The sequence below is a fragment of the Salminus brasiliensis genome, chromosome 11 (genome assembly GCF_030463535.1).
Source record: "Salminus brasiliensis chromosome 11, fSalBra1.hap2, whole genome shotgun sequence".
Classification (NCBI taxonomy): Eukaryota; Metazoa; Chordata; class Actinopteri; order Characiformes; family Bryconidae; genus Salminus; species Salminus brasiliensis.
The window spans coordinates 35,075,124-35,096,140 of record NC_132888.1 but is presented as its reverse complement, the minus strand read 5'-3'; the positions used below and the strand labels follow the sequence as shown (position 1 = coordinate 35,096,140).

The window sequence follows — 21,017 nt, the reverse complement described above, 5'->3', positions numbered from 1 at the left end:
GCTGAATGCTTTTCAAAGCTCATACCAACTGTGAAGCATGGTGGTGGAAGTGTGATGGTTGAGGATGCTCTACTGCATCCGGATCTGGACATGCTACATGCAAGTTCTTCAAGAGAATGTCAGGTCATCTGTCATTGAGCTGAAACTAACACGTAGTTGGGTCATGCAAAAAGACAATGATCCAAAACTTTTGGAGTGGCCTAGTCAAAGTCCCGACATGAACTCTATTCATACTCTGTTCATAATGGCGGGTAAATGTTATGTTGTTGGGAGGCATTTAGTGTGTGAGAAGTACATTCTCAATACACCTTCACTGCAGCGTCTCCAGAACATTTCTCGGGCATCAATGGCCTCCACAGGGCATTCTAGAGGGGAATGCCGACTCCAAAGAATGGTACGGGGCAATCGCCACGGCACTGTGGACCAGTAAACCTCTATAACGAACACCTTCCGTCTGATATGACCATGCAGAAGCATCCTTCCGAGTTTTCATGGTTCCCTATGGAACTAGATCAATAACAGGTCAGTTCTTCATGCCACTAGCAAGAATTGAAGTTAGTCATATTTTGTAAACTTGCTAAAACACTCAACCCTACTATATATTAAAACCACTTTCATTAAAGAACGAGAGATTGTTCTCTAGGTGGGTTTCATAGCCATGTTACTCCACTGCTGCGTTCTCTCTTCACTGGCTTCCTGTAGCTGCCTGCATCAGATTCAACACCCTGAAGCTGGCCTACAAAACCAAGACTGGACCAGCCAGCCCCTCCGTACTTGATGGCAATGGTCAAAAGCCGATCCGCACCAAGAGCCCTTCCAGCTTCAAGTACGGCTCGGCTCGACCCGCCATCCCTCAAAATCCACGGAAGACAAGCGTCCAGACTTTTTACTGTCCTGCACCGAAGTGGTGGAATGAGCTTCCCCTGGGTATCCGAACGGCCGAGTCCAGCGCTCGCTGTCTTCAAACCCAGACTGAAGACCCTCCTCTTCTGAGAGGACTTGGACGAATAGCAGAGTACTATGGTCACCTTATTGACTTGTGTTTAGTAGAGTCTAAACTTAGAGGTATCTTTGAATTATAGCCTATTCAAACTAGCTGAGGTTTTTCTTGAGTAAATAGCAAAGCACTTTTGTAAGTCGCTCTGCTAAATACCTTAAATGAAAATGAAAAAAAAAATTTGTTTATATGGCTAAAAGCCTCAGAAATTATGTAAACATTATTATTATTGTTATTTCACGCTTATTGGCATCTTTCAGTTTCCTATGGGTTGAACCGATGGGTCACTTGAGTTGCCGTCCCAGCTGAAATGTGACAGTGTGGCTTCTAAAACTGCTTTAAGGTCTCCCAACTGAGTTTGTGTGCATCGGGGGAAATAAAAAAAGGTGCAGCGCTGCAGAAAGTTGTGTACTTATGTTTAAAACCCCACCATCAGCAAGAACTTGTATATTTATTGAATAGAAAATGGCTTCTTGTCCCATTTTCAGCTGGGCTTCAAAAAAAAATGCAGTAGACCAAGTGGCTCCATCTGCTGGATAAAAAAATATGAATAAACTAACCCCTGACTGCTTTAACTACTGGGTCTGGACGGTGTGATTAAATTCAGAGAGGTGTGTGTGTGTGTGTGTGTGTGTGTGTGTGTGTTGGTCCTGACTATATCTGAAATAGTCAGGAAAAGCTTGGACTCAAAGCACTGGCCTCCTGCAGAAAGCGCTCCTCCACAACTCCAGAGGTGGAGCTCGCTGTGTGGGGCCACTGTGGCCACTTGCGGGCAGCAGGGACATTACCACGGCTATTCATTCATTTGCCCGAAAAGCAAAACACTAATGCTATTGACCGGCTCTTTAATTAGAGCTCAGCAGTCTCTCACGCTGAATAGCTGAACAGTGGCCCCTCATGCTACTCCAGATGTTTGCTCCAGGTGGTGCCATAGAATCCAACAAGTTAAAGACACAGCCCACAACCACAGCCCACTCTCGCCCATGTGTGTGTGTGTGTGTGTTTGAGAGAGAGATGAATAAAATCAAAATCAAAAGTCATGTTTAAAAAGCTCAATTAAAGCAAAAATCACCTTTATATTATATAAATCCATCCATACACACACACACACACACACACACACACACACACATATATATATATATATATAGACGGAGCTCAGCAGTCCAACCTTGACTTTACAGTCCGTGTTTTGGCTTCGAGGCGGGACTGCTGGACACTCAAACCGTGGTACATTCTGGTCGTTGTAGTATAGACCCGTCCCCCCGCTTGAACACGGCCGGCTGTAAAAAACTACAATTCCCGTGCCGCGCCACGGGCGAGCCGCGCTCCTATTGGCTGGCGCGTCCAGCCGCAGCCCCAGAGAATGAATGAAATTGAAATTGCTGGTATATTAGGACGCTTCATGTACAATACCGGGGATCTGCAGCCTTACATTGTATCATTCTATATCAAAATGGCCACAGCGGTCCAAAACCCTCTGAAATCGTAAGTAAAACATTTCTACATTTTTTATTTTTTAGTATTGCTGTTTTTTTTTTTGTTGTTTTTTTTTTTTCTCTCTCCCGGAGGTTAGAGAGCGCTGTAGGAATAACGAGAATTACAGCCGAATTGCTTTAGACATAAAAAAAAAAAAAAGTCTGGATGCTGGATGTAGGATTTACGAGGTTGTGCTTTAACGTTAGCTTAATAGCCAGTATGCTGCGTAAAACCGTGAAACGTAGCGCACGCACAGCATCTCTCCAGATATGGTTCTGGTTATGATTGGGAAACGCAGGGGTGATTATTATTAGTCCCCAGGCTTCTTTGCGTACGGCCGATATGCTGGAATGTTATAGCGGCTTTTAATGTGACCCGGTGTCCCGTCGTTCGATACCGCCGATCGATCGCGGTGAACTTGCTCGAGGACTCGGCGAGTTTCGAGTCGTGTGCGTCTCGAGCAAGAAACGCTGGCGACGGTGAGAGAGAGAGAGAGAGAGGGAAAGAGAGAGAGAGGGAGAGAATTGGTTGTGGTGGTGGTGGTGGTGGTGAGGGGGGGGGGGGGGGGTGTCATTTCACCTGTGTGCATTGTGTGAGGAGCCACGGCGTTCATTGGTATGCTGGCTGGCTGTAGGGTTACGCGTAACGCAACGCCGGCTACTGTGGGAATGCAGGTTACTCCTGAAGTGAATAGAGCCAACACCTCCAAAAGACGTGCAAGTGCAAGTGTTTTGGTTGATATTAGGGCTTAGCCTTAGCTTCGATCCCACTCGCTCTCTCCTGCCATCCAAACAACCCAGGCGCCAAAACACTGAGAGTTGCCTCCTCCTCGCTCGCCAAATGTTCCCATTCCACAGAAAAGGATGCTGCGGTTGCAGCATTTAAGGTGGAGCGAGAAGAGAAGAGAAGAGAAGAGAACTTCTGCATGTGGACGCGCACAGATGGAGCTGCAGACGTTCAGTCAAGTTTCCATTAGATTTCCTTTGTGTGGACTGTCAGCAGCCGGACAGGCAGGCAGGCAGGCAGGCAGGCAGGAGGACACTACAGTATACAGTCTAGGGTATAATCCCATATTTCCACAGTTCACTCATATCTGCTCTGTGTGGCTTGTGTTTCGGGTGGCGAGGATGTGGTGAGGCAGATGATGAGGATGCTGCTGCCACGTTTCCAAAGCCGAATGGAGATCCTGACAGAAAACCGAAGCGTGCCTTGCAAGGTGCAGGGCTGTCTCTTTCGCCTTAGCTGGCTGGCTGTGTTAAGTGGGCTGTAATGGGAGGTATTCTGGTGAGAATACCTCCATGGAGAGTTGGACTATGGGCTGTTGCATTCGTCTTCGGCTACAAAAGATGGGAAGTTGACTTGGAACAATAGTGGAACCCTTTCTGATGGCCGTGACCTTTTCCAGGTATTTGAAGAACCAGTCAGCCTGGCAAAGCATCCATTGGCTATTACTAAAGAACCCTTTGAAAAATGCCTCCAGTCAGCCGATCTCCATCTCCGCCGCTGTCCGAGTCTACGGTTGTGAGATGTGGTGTGAGCAGGTGAAACCCAGGGCACGTCATTGTTTTGGAACCTAGCAGGCACCTCAGTCATCCATTCTCCTCCAGGCCTGTGCTCTAATGTGGAGGCTATGTCTCAGCTTGTTTATGCATTCGCATGCGAAACAAGACCCCCAAAAAAATCCAAAGATAGGACAATGGAAGGGGCTGTTACGGGTGCACATTAGCTGATTTATTCTGACATGTCGACCTTCAGTGACTGTACTCCGAGGACCTAGTTAAAATGCAGTATAGTTTTGGAACAATAACTTGGGCAGAAGAGGCTCAGCATATACACTCTGAGCAAAACGGCTTATATATAGCACTGAAAATTGTGCTGAAGATGGACAAAATGGGGTACATACTAAGCAGAAAGGGGTGTATTCTGCGTATAGTGCCAAGTGTTTTTCAAGTATCTTAAGAACCATTTAACCAGACAGAGAATCCATTTAGGCACTGAAATAGTTCTTTGACTTGTCATGGTTCTATATAGAAGCTTTGCTTTTACTAAAACCCCCTGAGGATCCCCCTCTTGTTGATGCGGATGCATAAATACATCTCTAAAAATGTATAAAATAGGACTGCATTGCATGCAGTAAACTGAATAAAATGCAGATATTTGAGGTTATAGGTTCTTCCTTTTCTTTATACAATGAATATGTCTCTGGATATGGATTTAAAACATCATGAAACATCAGTGAAATGATCTACAGCATCTGCCCAATGGTGATCATTTTTTAAGCACATATCTGAGGATGATTCTGCCATCAAAGCACTGCAACTGCAGTGGAACATGGTCCAACACAAGCAAGCTACCACCCCAGTGACAGTGTGGTGTCTAAAAAACCACATCGTTTCAGAAGGACTTGCATGAAATAATTCCTGACTGGATAACTGGCGATGCGTTAACAGACAGCACTTGACTGGGAATCTCTTAACCTTTTCCACTGGATTAGTCTTCCTTTAATCCCCTTGCCTCCTTTCACACATCCTCCTTTTCCCCGGCTTGAACAGTCCAGTCTTGCGTTGCACTTTCCTGTGCGTCTGCTGAACTCCACACTTTTCTAATTCTGAGCGTTTAGCTAGTTTGAGTCCCATAAAAGTGTTGTCTTCTCATAGCCTGAGCACTACTGTTGTTGCTCAGCCTTCCCGTTTCCTCCTATGTCAGGCCACGCATCGCGGTGGTTGCCGAGGTGGCTCTGATTGTTATTCCGCTTTGCCTCACTGGTTTGAGGGGAATGAATTCTATATGATCGCGTGCTGCTCTGCCATTTTTTTGAGAAGGCCCAGCGTCAAGTGCACTGAAGCCTGAGACTGTGGCCCTAATTCTGGGCCGGTCTCCTTTTTCCTCTGCCCCAGCTTTTTTTTATTATTAATGTTTGCATAACTAGCGGCATGTTTTCAGTTTCTGAAGCTTGTGGGCCGTTCTTGCCATCCTTCCTCTTTTTTCATTTTCCAGAGGTATTCTTTGTCTTTACCACGAGGAGAAAGAGAGAGAGAGAGAGAGAGATAGAGAGAGATGTAGGTATTTTTAGCTCTATGACCTATTTCTCCAAAGCTACCTAACTGACTGTCAGTCATTGCGCTGGAGCTCAGGGACCTCATGGTGAACAGTCGCCGTCAGTAGGTCACATGTGCCGCGCTGCTGAGTGCCATCTCATGGAGCGGGAGCGTGGCGTGTGGACCGGCAGGTGGAACTACTTGTGGGAAGAGCATCAGACGATCCAAGGGAGCTGTTGAATGCAAAGGAAGAAAGAGGATGGGTGTCAGCTCCTGGTGATTGAGGATAATCAATGTAAAGTTCATAGCTAGACAGTTTAGCATGGGCCCTGGAGATGCTAAATATTTGAGCATGAATACCAATTATAATGTAAACCTGCACTTTCTATGGCTCCTTTTGTTTGGGGTGCCACACTGGCGAAGCCTCTTTTGCTTTTGCAGTGCTTGGACCCTTTTCTCAAGCATCTCTTAAGCTCCTGAGCTCTTGAAGAAGGCCGTAAAACGTCGAACTGAGCGGGGCAGTGTGATTGAAAGGGTTCTTCCCTGCTGTAACACAACCGTAGACTGGTCTCCACAGAGAATGCCTACAGGGCAGGCCTTTAAACAAACAGATCTAACAAATGTTCCTTCTAGTGCTTCAGTTGCAACATAAAAGCAGCGAGAAATCATGTTTGCGCTCCGTTTTACGCACACATCTGTGCTCCCAGAGTACTTTTGATGTTTGTTACTGAATTGTATGTGTGTAATTACTTGCAGTGTGTGGATAATCTGCTGCATAGTGGTCCATTTTCAAGAGTGTCTGTCCTTGGGTGTGTCACATGTTCGCAGTCTATATATTTGATATATTTTTTCTACATCTGTGCTTATTTTCCAAGCAGCCGAACAGCGAGAATCTGTCAGAAGGGTCCGCATTGCTGTGCCCTGCCCGCTACATGTAAATCGTTTTTCGCCACTATAGCCTTCTTTGTGTGCTGTGCGCTACGTGTGTGTCAGTGTGAATCAGCCAGTGCGTTTTAGAGTCCCATGGCAACGTGCAGCCCAGGCCGGACGCTCGAATGCCATTCCATCAGAAGAGATTTATGGCTCTTCTACTTTGTCTATTTACTGTCATCACGTGGATAGATCCTCTATTCACAGACCGTTAGACGATATTGAAGTGCTGAAGGAGCAAAAAAATGTAAAATACAAATAATAATCTCTGCACTGACCAAACCAGTGGAGGGGATCCATAAGCGTGTGGCCTCTTAGGGTCCAGAAATAGCCTAATGTTGGCCTGAAGTGGAGTGAAACAAGCCAAATATGAATATGCTTGTTGTGAGGCAGAATGATGTTGCGAAGGGACCAGTAAACAGGTGCCCATGAGTCACCAGAGAGAAAACTGAGAATCAAGTGTGGACTATACTGTAAATGGTAAATCACAGTGGTCAGTGGGATGACCATGACACTCTTAAAACCTTAAGGAATACTTCCGTACTGAAGGGGAGTGTTGCTTATGGATGATTAGCTAATGAAGTCTATTCAGATAGGTGCAAGCATGTGCTTCTTAGGCCTGGGAGGAAGAACAATTGGTCTAGGCCAGGGGTGTCCAGTAGTGGTCTTGGAGATCTGCCACCCTGCAGAGTTTATCTCTTAATGAAGGCCTTCATGGACATCTGAATTTCCGAGTCAAGTGCATCAAGGACCCATCAATGACCCATTCAATGTGCTTGGGTGTAGGACTCTACCCTAAACCCTAATCTAACACATTCCTGATCCAGGTAATAAAGGCCTGCAGGGATCTCCAGGACCATGATTAGGCACCCTTAGTCTAGACTGTTAGACTGTTTCCACATACTTAACAAGCCGATGCATATTTTTGCATTTTTCCTTACTATTATACACCTGGGCTGGTTTTCCCAAAAGCCTCTTAGCATAAAGATCAGTGTTAAATGGTGAGGTTCAATTCAAAATGAACACTTTTCTTTACTAGTTTAGATGTTAATAGAATCTTATTGCTACAAAGCTTTTGGGAAACTTATTGATAATTGGCTGAGGAGCTGAATCAAGTTCCATTAGGGAAAACACAAAAACATGCAAAGCAGTTTTTTTTAATACTAAATAATAGGCTAGACCCTTAATTCTCAGCGCTGAGGACTTGGATATAGACTTTGTCTATTTTTGTGTTTTCCACACACTTGATTCCCATTCAGGAGTTCAATCAAGTGTTTTCGATTGGGGAAAACCAAATAATGTGCTAAGCATGTTGTCTCTTCCACTGGAAATTGGAACCATTTAGGTATATTTAAGCTTGGACGGTAATGTAAATTTACATTATTACAATAAAACACTGTTAAAATATCAAAGATGCCACATGCAATGATTACAGATCCCTTTCCTTACATTTTATATGATTGGTAATATAACTACCCAATAATAACCAATTGGGCTAGCTTCTAATATTACTTTCCCCAGTAGGGGAATCCTTTACCAGTACCCACTACTAGTACTAGTACCTCTATCACATAATACTTCCAGACTCACATCAAGGCTTGGATATGCTTTCTCAGAGACACGCCACCACATATTTCCTATGCGATATCCTTAGGAAGGTTAACATGACTGGAGGAGAACACAAACATCACACTAAGTGATTATGAGGGTCATCTGACCCAATTAGAAAGAACAAGGCCAGTTAGATGTTCTGTTTGTATAGCTAGGATGGCCCTCCCTCTCCCCCACAACACTCAGCGTTGTCAGCTGTCCAATGATGTTGCATTAGTGGCAGTTCACAAAGATGCGGTGGGGCTTAATGTGACTAGCCTTTACCCTCCAAGCACTGGTAGCATCGTGTGATAGGGGGAGCCCTAGCTAGTGGGTTGGATATGGACGACAAAAATAAAATGAGCATGATTGTATAAAATGGATGTTAAATAGGGATGAAGCGCAATGTTCAGTTAGACGTGCATCCCTCAGAAGGCATGGTAATTTCCATGTGTTTACACGTTGAGCTTGAGGTGGGTCCTTTGCTGGTCTTGCTTGTACTGCTGCAGGTCACTGATTGAGAGCGAGGCTGGACATCAGGAACATGTCCCAGCGCTGGCTGCGATTTATGGATGCGAGCGGGCTGTGCCAGCGAAAGCGAGGCCGTAACTCACTATAATGGCCAAATGTTTTAGAGGATTTTTAGCAATAGATAAGAATTCAGCACATTGGGATATTGACAACATGTACGCTGATGATAAAGCACCAGTGCCATCATGACGAAACCAGCTGCTGGTTCTGTATTTTCTGTATGTGTGAGTCCATTATGTGGAGGGCTGTGTAGGTCTGCACCATGGCTTTCAATATGGGCCTTCCAACCCAATTGCTGCAGGTTCCGGGAACAGGGGTGCCACAGTAAACATATATTCTGTAAATATTTGAACTTCAGGCCTATATTATCAGTGTTAGCCTGTTAGCCATCCCCTCAGCTTGTGTCGAACAAGATGGCGTTCGTTCCAGCAGTTCGTTTTTACTGTGGGTTTCTGACTGAAACTCATTAATTCTGCGCTTAGTGAAAAACCTGAAGCTGATGTTAGCTTTCCCTCACTGCAGTTTTGGTGCTCTTTATGTATCGGCTGCACCATTTAAGGTGGAACTGAGATTTCCTGTAAGAAGCCTTCCGACTATCTATAGGTGACTTCCCAATATGGCCACCAATAAATCAGAATCGGGAACTGGACATATACGAATTTACGATCGCTGAGGCCTTCATTTTAAAGCGTTCCCACAGTAAATGCTGTCACGCTGTCTGAGTGATTGACATGTATGTGCTGAAGGAACTAAAAGGACTAGTTCTTATACTAATACGTATTACTAGTAGATCGGTTCTGGTAACGTGATAAAGTTGGCGGATGTGGCTTAAATAATGTAACGCTGCGAAGCTGCCTATGCATTTCTTCTGCACCCCGGTAAGCTGGTTATCTTCAGCATACTGGGATAGTGCTCTGGCACATCTATAGAGAGAGAGAGAGATGAAAACGGTATACGAGATAAATCATTTGACTGGTAGAGTAGTGAGGGAGAGAGGGAGGGAGAAGTGGAGGTGGTGGTGGGTGACAGAAAGGGAGGAGAGCTTGAGAATTGCATAGTGTAATTCCAATAGCGGTGGGGGATGGGTGTGTGTGTGTGTGTGTGTGTGTGTGTGTTTAAGTGTGTGTGGGGATCGTCCCTCTAAACAGTCCCAGAAAGACTCCAGACCAGGCCAGTGACATTCACTAATGCTGTAGATGGATTAAACACCCTAAACTCTAAGATGCTCCACATCTGCAGCGTTGAGTGTTTGGCATGCCCTGACAGACGGACAGACAAACCGATAGACAGCCATCATTCAGACATGGCTTAAATGAAGAATGGATTTAAGAAGGGCCCCACATTTCACATTTTTGCATGTATTTTGTCCTGGGGGGCCGGATTCCTGCCCAATCACACCTGGGTCAACTCACCTGTCATCGGCCATGTCTAAGTTGTGTGTGGCACTCGAAGCAAAAAGGGTTCTATATAGTTCTGTAGAAGGGTTCTTTGAATCCTAACAACAGTGGAACCCTTTTATGTGCTATACAGAACCATGTGTTTAAACCATATGCAAGAGATTTACCACATATATTAAGAACCGTTTAGCGAGACATGCATTTCCATTGTCATGGTTCTATAGAGAACCCTTGGAGAACCCATTTTTAGAGGGTAAAGCCCAAGATTTGTCATGTACATGTCTGTCAGTGCAGATACATGAACATAGAACCATTGCCCTTACTAAAGAACCCTTGAAGAACACATTTTTATAGGTGGAACATCTTGTACTCTTAATTTATTTATCTTTAGCCTTTAGAACGGATGCATGCAAATGATCTGCGTTGTGATTGGCTTCAAAAAGAAGGCCTTCCAGTATCTCAGACATTCAGAAGAAAAGAAGAAGTCTTTTACCTTGGATGTTGCAATTTTACACCGACTCGTTCTGTAAATATTTGAACTTCAGGCCTATATTATCAGTGTTAGCCTGTCATCCGCCCCCTCAGGTGACTGAGAAGGCCCCCCTGATGTTCATTCCAGCAGTGCGTTTTACTATGGGTTTCTGACTGAAATTCCTAAATTCCCTGCTGTTCCACACTATGCGCTTAGTGAAAAACACGAAGCATAACCATAAGAACACTGTACCAACTGTTAAGCCTGGTGGTGGTTGCAGCAACATCCTCTGGGGCTGTTTTGCTGGTATTTTGCACAAAGGGTGTGCAGTAATAGAGAAGGAGGACTACCCTAGAACCTGAACACAGTTGAGTGTATCAACAGGACAATGACCCCAGACACACATTAAAATAAGCTTTTGGAACAATGTTTTCAAAGTTGTTATCTCAGCCCTGTGCTTAAAAGTCAAGTCTATGCCAGAAACAACTCATCACTGCACAATATTGTTAAAAACTCATATTGCAATTGTGCAGTATTTATTGTGATATTAAAAAAGAAAAAAAAATGATATTTAGCATATAATCTGCCTCTGGTAGATAAGTCATTGAAAGTGACAACAGTGAAGATGTTCCTTTTGTATCAAGCAGCAAAAGAGTTGGTGTTTAAAATGCATGATGTGTTTAATATAAATATATGCCACACCTGGCATTAGGTTCATGTTGATCTGCTCCACAGAGTCCTATTCCATTGGCAATACGTCTACCGGGGCTAGACAAGCTCATCTGTAGCTGAATGCATTCATTAGAAGAGGTGTCCACAAACATTTGGACATATTGTGTATTTTTTTACCTCTGTAAAAAAAGTATATATATATATATATATATATATATATATTATTTATATTATTATAATTATTATTTATTATTTATATATTATAGTTAGACAAATGGACAAAATGCTGGACAAAAAAAGAAGACACATGTTTTTGATTGGACAGCAGTGATGTAAATGTCTGACCACAACCTCAACTATATATATGTCCAGATTCTTGTGGACACCCTTTCTCATTGCTGGGCACAGTTGTGCAAATGCACACACACAGCTTGTCTGCTCCCTGTAGAGAAGTATTGGCAATAGAGTAGGACTCTCTGGAGCAGATAAACACGAACCTATTGGCACCATGCCTAACGTAGACGTGGGCTAGACGGGTATAAAGCCCCCCAGCATTGAGCTGTGGAGCAGGGGAACTGGGGAGTATGGGATTAGGTGGGCTGGTGATCGTCCAACATCCTCACCTCACTAACGCTCTTGTCGATAAATGTGGCAAGTCTTCCCTGGTCAGTGGAGACAGCTACTCCAACAAAAGCAACTCCTTTTTTTAATACCCTTGATTTCGGGAGAATCAATGAATGAGAGCGGGTGTCCCAATACTTTTGTCCATGTCGTGTATATAAATGTATACGTGTTATTATCTGCAATGACGATGCTTTTTGCATGTTAACATGGATTGTATTGTCCTCTCCAGTTTCAGACAGGCCTCAGAGCAGTTTTGCCTCCTCTACTGACAAACCATCTCCTCTAGAGGGAGCCCTCTAATTCTGTTAAGGGGGAAACTCTGTTAATTTGGACTAATTGGAGCGTTGCTGGTGAGGCGTTGGGGCGACGCGGTCAGTATGTTGCAAGCTGTGGTTTTGGGGGTCATAGTGTTGGCCATTTTTGGACGATGCAATCCCATCATCCTCTTTACTGGCCCAGATTAAAATAGGTTAGAGGAGAGGGGTCCTTTGTGTGTGTGTGTTTTAGGGAGTTGCTGCCTTTGAGGGTCATACCTCTGCCTCTGCCTGGCACTGGGGCTCAGATGCTCCTAGCTATTTGCTACTCGTTTCTCTCTGCTTTTGATTTTACCCAATCATCCCTCTCGGTTTGCCTTGTGTCGAGACAGTGTTTTTTTTTCTTCCCTTTCCTTCTTTCTTTCTCCTTTTTTTTTTTTTTTTTTTTTTTAAAGAATTGGGCAAAAAAAGGCACCCCCATCCTTCAGGCCCCCTTTGTTTATTCCTTTGTCTCGTCAGGCCTGTTGTTCTCACGCTCGCGCCTTAAACGCAAGCCGGGATGATCGTGCTGCTGTTGCACTTTGTGATACATACGTGATTTGAGCCGTTGAGAATGAACCCCCCCCAAAGGATGCAGACATGGCCTAAAATAGCTCTGCAAGTCAACGAGAGCAGCGAATTTAGCATTCGGAGCCTTTTTCTTTGCACCAAGCCGACTCAACATGCTGCCAGTGCAGCGGCACACCGGCGCATGCCACTGCGCTGCGACTTTGAATCGCGAGCTGTAATGAACTCAGATGTAATCAAAGCACAGGAGTAATTGCTGAAGATGCTTGCTGATTCGGTCTGTGTCACCCGCTGCTGACAAAAATCTGCGTCGACCTTTTACCTTTTTAAAGTTGTTTGTCTGTTGTTGTATTTTTTTGTTGTTGTTGTCAGGATCCCCAGGCCTTTATGAGCCATCCTGTTCAAAGCAGATTACTCTAGGAAGCACTTGTGATAGTTGGCAAAAAAAAAATGCATTTCCATTATTTTTTGGTGTCCAATCCAGCCAGTCCAGCCAGTCATGGGGCAGCAGCATGAATCCCTGGACCCAGCCTGCCTTGTGTCCACAGTCCAGGCTGGTGGAGGTGATGGAATGGTGTGGGGAATGTTTTCTTGGCCTGCTTTGGCCTGCTAATACCCATCAATCATGGCTTGAATGCTACGGCCTATTTGAGAATCGTTGTTGACCATGTGCATCCATCCCTTCAGAACCACAATTTACCCCTCTTCTAACAGCTACTACCTCCAGCAGGTGCCTTAAACTGGCTTTATGAACCTGTTCGGTGTTCTTCAGTGGCCTTCCCAGTCTCCAGATCTGAATCCTGCAGGAATTCTGGGGGAATTCCAGAATCTCAAAGGAATGTTTTGAAGAATTGAGAATTGAGGCTGGTTTGAGAGCAAGGCAAGTCCTAGCCAGTTTGCAATGTAATACACAATGCGTAGGACAGCTGGCGTTGCACTAAAAGACCAGATATGCACGCTAAATCATGAGCATGAGCCATCCTAGCTGGCCATTACAGAGCATTGTAATACCGGACTCTTGTAATTTGCTTCAAAAATGCACATCCAGGTAATAGGAATGTTCCTGCAATGTTGGCATCAAGCTAACAGTGGTACATTTTTTTGCATTTCTGGATTAACTGCAGCTGTTTGCTGTTCCTTCAGAGCCTGTTAGCTTAGTTATATACCTAAATTACTCTGGTGAGGACAGAATGTGGACTTCTAGACCTTCTTAATGATGTATGCCACTTTTACGTATAGAAATGGACGGAGGTACTGAAGCCCTGTTGTCCATTATCCAAAGCAAAGGTGCACGGAAACATCGGTCTTTAGCGATCGTCTGCATTCCAGCTAAGAGGAAAGCTGTGTCCAAGCTAGCACTTTAATTCTGGAGAGGGTGTTCGCAGTCCAGGCAGGCAAACAGCATTCATCAGGTATCGCGGAGTGTGTCGCCTGATGAGGCTGCTGCCGCTTCTAGCTATCGTGGCCTATTTTTGCTGCGTTTTCTCATACAGTCAGTTCCCCGGCATCCTCCAGCAAAAACACTTTACCGAGCTTTCAAGGGCACACAGGCGCAGCATAGCGTAATGAGATTGTGTGCAGAAGCAACCGGATCGAGAGCGGCCATTTTCTACAGCTGTCAACTTATTATTGAAGGGCTGAGCTATTCAGAGAGCTCCAGGAACGACAAGTAGGGAAGCGGAGGGAGGGGTTTGACTTCTGACTGGGGACCTCAGGAACGAGGAATACGAGTCGGGGCTGGAGACAAAAACCTCAGGACCAGCAGCTTTGTACCTGAGCCCTTTTTTCCTCCCTCGTTTCTTCAGCTTTGAATGAGTGTGGCCACACACTCTATTTTTTAAGACGTGTGGTTGACATAGTCTAATTCTAATGACCGGCCTTTTATTGAATGCTGACTGATACTCAGTACTAGCACAAATGCATTTCGTCTAGTATGGGGTGGGTGGGAGTATGGTGTTGAGGACCTCCACACAAAAAAAAAAAAAGAAGAAAAAAAGAAAACGGGAGTGGAATTTGCTTTTTTCATTTATTACAACATTATTATTTATTCAGAAAAAAAACATACATTTTAAACAGTACAGATGATACCCATCCATTAACTGCGACGGCACCATTGTGGGCTAGTAGGTCTCCAAGGAATGCAACCAATGGCTATTTCTGTACCCCTGTTAATGAGAGCTGTTGAAATCAACAGCGGAGATCATCCCCCCTCAATGGTGGCTTGTTTTGATATTCCCTGTCAGACGGAAACAGCCTACAGTACTGCGCTAGCTAGATTTGACAGATAGCTAATGAGTGAGTGCAGGAGGCCAAGGAGTTGCTGCTCTCAAGCTGAGGTGGTCTATCTGAGGCGTCTGTTTTTCCGCTGTATGTCCTTTTCTTGTCAATTCTATAAACACAAATCGTGATGCCATAGCCTAGCTGACCAAGAGGTTTCCACTTTACTCTGAAATATGTGTCCAGTATTTAAGTCAGAGTATCGGTGCTGGTATCGGAAAAGAACAAGTGGAATCGGTGCATCTCTTATTATTGGAATTTATTATTTACCTCAGTTTACCGCAGTTTAATAGTCAAGGCATCAAGTTTGCCATCTGGTCTATGTTTACTTTACAAGGAGAGGTGCTAGGTTAACGTTAATGGCAAACACTGGACTTAGCCTGTCACCCAGAAAAGTATGTAAACAAATAGGAACATGGTTTAGTGATGCAGGATGGATAGACTAATCTAAACATTTAAGCTAAAATTGAAACTGCAGGCTCTTCCACATAACGCCCTGCTTGGTTGCTCTCCCAGATAGCCGACGATTCCAGAGATGGCTGGATTAAGGCAGTTACAAGGCAGTTACTGCAAGGGTGTTGCGGCCCAAATGCCATTTGAACCCTAGGCCAAAGTCATCACCGTTATTCCGCAGCACAACGTGGGCAGGATGAACGGGTTAGAGTGGGCCTGAACTGGGCCACGACCAACATGCTGTCTGGATACTAGTCTGATTTTAAACTGCTGTGGAATTACAGTGTTTTTGAGCAGATTTGGGGTTTTTGGGTGTGTAGTTACATGAGAAGTCCAGTTTTTGTTAACAACGTTATCCTAGCATCTCCCATTCTATCCCATTCATATTTAATTTAATTTTTTTTGCCAAACAGTTCCTCTAACACTTGACTCCATTATGGTCAAGCACCATTAAAGGGGGGGAAAAATTGAATAACTATCCAGGCCATGCCACCGGAAAATCTCACAGTATTCCCAATAGACTGTCCAGGCTTAGAGGAGCCCTATACTGATTTGAAGGGGGTGAATTGCACTGTGCCGTGCCAAACCAGTTTCTCTGTTGGGTAAGTGATTCGGGCAAGCTGTTTAACCACATCGCAAGATTACGCACTGCCGGTCTACGGCAAAAAGAACCTATGAACATGTGCAACATTCCTACTGCTCTTTCGCCTTCTCCACTCGGAGCACGCTCATAAATAAAAAGAGGGAGAAATGCTTCCACATGCTAAATACGCCAGCATGCACTCTTCTCCCAGTGGGGTCTGCTCATGCCCTCTTTGCCACAAACAGCAAGTTAAACTCTGGCTGTTTTTTTTTTTGTTTTTTTTTGCTCCGGGCTTCTGCTTTCTCTTATTGATTTTCCCTCTATTACCAGCAGCCTTGCTCTCCTCTCCAGTACGCCAAATCGCCTGCAAAACATCAAATACAGTATATCGCTGTATCTCCAAAATAGCACCTTTATGGGAGAAGCATATTCCTAAATGTATGCCCAATAATGTAAAGTGTAGGTGCATGTTGTTCAGACAATGGTGTTAGATCGTAAACCAGCATCTCCCAAAAAAGGGTCACAAGGGTTTCATAAGACATTAGCCAGGTTTCCATCCAGCGGTTTGATTAAATTGAAGCAAATATCTGAAATAAAAATAATAAACGGTGAAAATAAGGGAATGTATACATAAACTCTGTACAAAACAAATTCAAGGCCACATCTGTGAAGCCACTTCTGAGAAACGTGGAGTGGGTTTACTGAGAGATCTTGGTAACATTGGGCTGAAGAGAAGCATTCATAAGGCGGCCTTTATACGTAAGCCTTCCGCGACATAATTACTGAATAACGTCAAATGAAATAAAAATCTCAAGTATTTTGCATTGTAAGAGCATGGAGGCAGAACATACAACATGGCTAGCGGAACTGCTCAGTGAATGTCCATCATAATTATTGCAATTTGTATGGATAAGATTTATTTTCACCTTAACCAAACATACACATTTTGTGTGCAAATTTTGTCAGCAATTCTATTCCATAATTTCCATTAAGCATTACACACAGAGAAATTACACACAAAAATACTTGGATGTATAAGGGGTTACATCCAGGTTGGTGCACAATTACTCACCAGCCAGGATTCCCCAGGGTTATACAGGACTTCCTAGACAAATGTGACTGATCGTGCTATAAATACCTGCAGTTTTTTTTATGGAATTCATAGATTGAGAAAGGGTGGGACAGTGCAGTAAGTGTTTTGTTGGATGTGTGGAAAATGGGTCGCAAAAAGTTAGTTGCTGAATCTGCAGGTGTATGGAAGCTTACGGTCATACGGGTCTACCAGCAGTGGCAGAAATCCCAGTCTACAGAAAATTCACGAAACGGACAGACAGTGACCACAGGCATGTTTCACAGCGGTTTTCCAGGCAAGAACTTCTTCTAGAAGTCAATGTAGGTCCTTCACACAATGAACATATGGAGCAGAGCAGCATGCAAGAGGCCTTTGCTCACTTCTGCTCAAGAATGAGGAGAATTTCCTGTAGACTGGGATTTTTGCCACTGCTGGTAGACCCGTATGACCGTACGCTTCGTTTGCCAGTCATTTACATCTGCTTTGCGACCCATTTTCCACACATCTAACGAGACGTTTACTGCACTGCCCCACCTCTTCTCAATCTATGAATCCCGTCTCACACCCCACAGGTATTTATAGCCCCATCGTCCCTGTGCAGCCCCATCTGCAGGAGCCTAAAGTGTCCACCACCTTAAACACGCAAGGTGGCTGGTATTTTGTCTGCGGTGCTTATGCAAACGTTTGGGTGTGTTTTTAAATGGATATTAGTTCACATCCTCTACAGAGAACACATTTCTGCATGTTCTGCATGTTCTAGTCATAATCAGTTCATTTACTGAATTGAACATATTGCAAAAAACAGTAAATGTGCTGTTTTTAAAATGTTGTTTTTCCACAATATGTGAATGAATTCACTTTTGTTTCCCGTAGAGAATTCTTTCACTTATTGTAACTTCAACTAAATGTTTTATTTTATTAGAGACAACTTTTATGTAATTATATATACAAATCTACTAAAAATAAAAAAAAAATCTTCAAGATAAAAATAAAAATAATCTTGTATTACTGTGAAATTCTTCATTTTAATACTTAAATGATAACAACTACAAGCAGTTAACATAAAATAAACTCAAAACCTGTGGCTATGGCTGATATCAGCGTACATGTGACTGTGTTTTCTGCTTTTTTTGGTGGATCAGACCTATAGTGGTTTGCGATCAGGCTATCTGTCATTCTTCAAATATGAAAGTGCATATATGCTGCGTCTAACTGTATTGGATCACCCTAAACTAACCTTCCTAATGCTGAGAAAATGAGGTCTGGAGGTGCAATATGACAGGGTAGAAACAGTACATATGATTTTTATAGTCTGATTCAAGTGTAAACTTCAGGTGTAAACGTCTAATTTTGGTGAATCCCTGTTAGTGATGTAATCACAGAGTCTGATGTATTGCAGTGTAACGTAGTTAATATTGTCTATAACCGGCCTGAAAAGTTGTTCCATAACGTCAGGGTTTCCTCAACAGAATTTCTCTCTCTCTTTCTCTTTCCAGGCAATCGAGTGGCACTGTCATAAAGAACAGGTATGCTTATGATCTAATCTTCCTCATTTCCACTGCTGTACGATCTGAGAAGCCACCTCACTCTAGAATGTCCAGCACATCCAGTCCACAGGGAAGACATTCATATTAATTTATATAAAATGTAATCATACTGATATGGGGTGTTTTTTAGAATACTTGTACTGTGTAATAATAGTAATATTACTGTTATACCACCATGCTCATTTTGCAAGCTTGTCAGTGCACCTTTTACTAGCTAGCATAACTGCTAACTGTATATATATATATATATATATATATATATATATATATATATATATATATATTAAAAGCTAAGCTTTTTAGCTTTTGGAAAGATACTGGGGCATTAAAGAAAATGTAGTTCCCGTAATGAATTTGCATGTCGTGTCCTGTACTTCTCCTCAGCCCAGTAAATTGGGTCTAATGACACCCCTGACACTGATGATTCGGTTTTGTAGAGTAAAAGAACAATCAGGCCTGAAAGTGGATAGTACATATTTTGCATCCCGCTAAGCCTAGGTGATCTCTTAACAGAAAATAATGAAGTCCTGTAAGGAATTCCTGTTTGTGTTGAGCGTGTTCTTCTTCTTCTATTAGCTTTGACGCAGTCGTTTCATTTTAGTGGCAGCATTTAGTTGAAAAGGTGTTGTATAAGCCATAGCTTGGTGCTAAAGGCAGGTAGGTCGAAACAATCGAACGGTAAAGGCAGCACATAATGAGTTTCAGGGTTTTCTACAGATCAAAGCGTGCCAGCAGCCACAGAGTGCTTGGAGGATAAGATTTCCTGATAGCTCACTTTGGTTTTTCTTTTCGGGAGTGCACCACTGTAACCTGTCGACGGAATTTTTGAAAGCTAGAGGCCTTGAACTTTGAAGTTGAATTGATCAAGCAAGCGATAAAGTTGAAACAGGTGGAGAAAGAAAGTTTTAAGCTCATAAAAATTGTTTACACTTCCTGCAACTGGCTGGGCTAGAGCTGTGTTGGATGTTTAAGTTAAGTGGAGTCAGCACTCAGCCCGAAGGCTGTCCTCTAATGCCCCGCTGGCAAAAATGGGTCAGTTCACCAATCATGGTGTCCAATGCGTTCACAGTTACATCATCAGCATCACCTCGAGCCAGTGTCAGCTTTCGTCCCAGGACTTGGTTTAGCAATGTATTCACTGGTGCATGATGCAATTTGGCTTCGTTTTTTTGCTGGTGCCAGCCTTAGTAGAGCTTCTTATTGCTTTACAGCGAGCTGTGATATATTACCAAAGCTCCGTGTGATATCGCACAGTTTGCAGTTTATCAAAAGCCATCTATTCCATGGTTTTATATGGTTTCTTCTGATCAGAAAACTATTGTCAGTCTTAGCATTTGTCAAAATAATGCAGATATCAGGAAAATCTAATATCTAGGTCATGATAACCCTTAGACACCTGAAATGATCATTGGCACTTCAAAATATACAGCTGTTTGCAAATATCTGAACCATCGTTAAAAAATTGGCAGTTAAGGGGAACTGCGGAAGTCAAGGCAAGAACAATCTCAGATAGAACTGCTCATATTCTGACCTCAAAGGCAAAGCAAAATCCTGGTATGGCAGTAAAGAACCTGCAGGAGGGTTTAACCACCACAGAAGGAATTTCCTGTGACCTCATTACAAGCATCAATTTCTAAAGTATGCAAAACAACAAAATGCATTGTGGCAAGAAGTAGCATTTGTTGAAAAGAGGCCCTTGCCGACTGTTAGGAATGGGGTGATCTATTATGCTTTGGAGTTGTGTGGCAGTCAGTGACACATGGAATGCATTAGTAGAGGCAAAATATCAACTATCAAATATTAAATATATCCTAAATTTTAATATTTTAAAACTAGCTGTAAAGTTAGCTAGCTTAACCCCTGAGTTAGCAATGTAAACTTCTTCTGTTTTGGCATTTACTTGATGAAATTTGATTCTACCAAATTTATTTCATGTTAGCATTAGCTAAATTTACTTAGAAATGTTAATATTGTATCAATAAAATTGAATCAGAGAAATAATTTGATACTAAAAAATGTTTAACTTTATCAGTGCCCCCTGCACCATCATGGTTGAAATAAAATATTTAGAAACAATTTTTCATTATAGAATTAAAATCGCAAAGTCCAGGAACTCAGGAAGACAAAATTCATGCGGAATATATACATTTATTTATCTCATTCATACCACAAAAGAATGAAGATGAGCTTAATACATTAATCAAAACATTGTAATTTTTATTATTGCAGATTTTTATTAACAGTATCAATTATTATTTATTCCATATAAACACATAAAATACTGTTATTTAGCAGAAAATGTGTTTATTTATGAAAAAGTGACTAGTAATTCTTTGCCAGTACATTTTTCTTTTTTCACAGACTGTTTTATTTGTTTTTATTTTTTTATTGTTTTGTTTTTTGTACAATGTAGGGCCATTTTTGCCATTTTTGCATATGCTACAATTACTATTGTATTTCACAACAACACTGCAGCTTAGTTTCCTTAGATGGACTGCAGAGTGAATGCATTTTACAACAAACCCTTTTATTTA

General features: G+C 42.9%; 1 protein-coding gene across 2 annotated transcripts in view; it reads left to right on the top strand.

Moving 5' to 3' along the window:
• The first annotated feature begins 2,363 nt into the window (after window positions 1-2,363).
• Window positions 2,364-21,017, top strand: part of dpf1 (double PHD fingers 1) — a 67,975-nt gene continuing 49,321 nt past the window's right edge. Inside the window, exons 1-2 of one of the 2 annotated variants that reach the window (XM_072690725.1) lie at window positions 2,364-2,485; window positions 18,433-18,462. In XM_072690725.1, the coding sequence (XP_072546826.1) occupies window positions 2,364-2,485; window positions 18,433-18,462 (152 nt within the window). Of the gene's footprint in view, window positions 2,486-2,937; window positions 2,956-18,432; window positions 18,463-21,017 lie in introns of those variants that run through there. The other variant, XM_072690726.1, reaches the window with a different exon arrangement.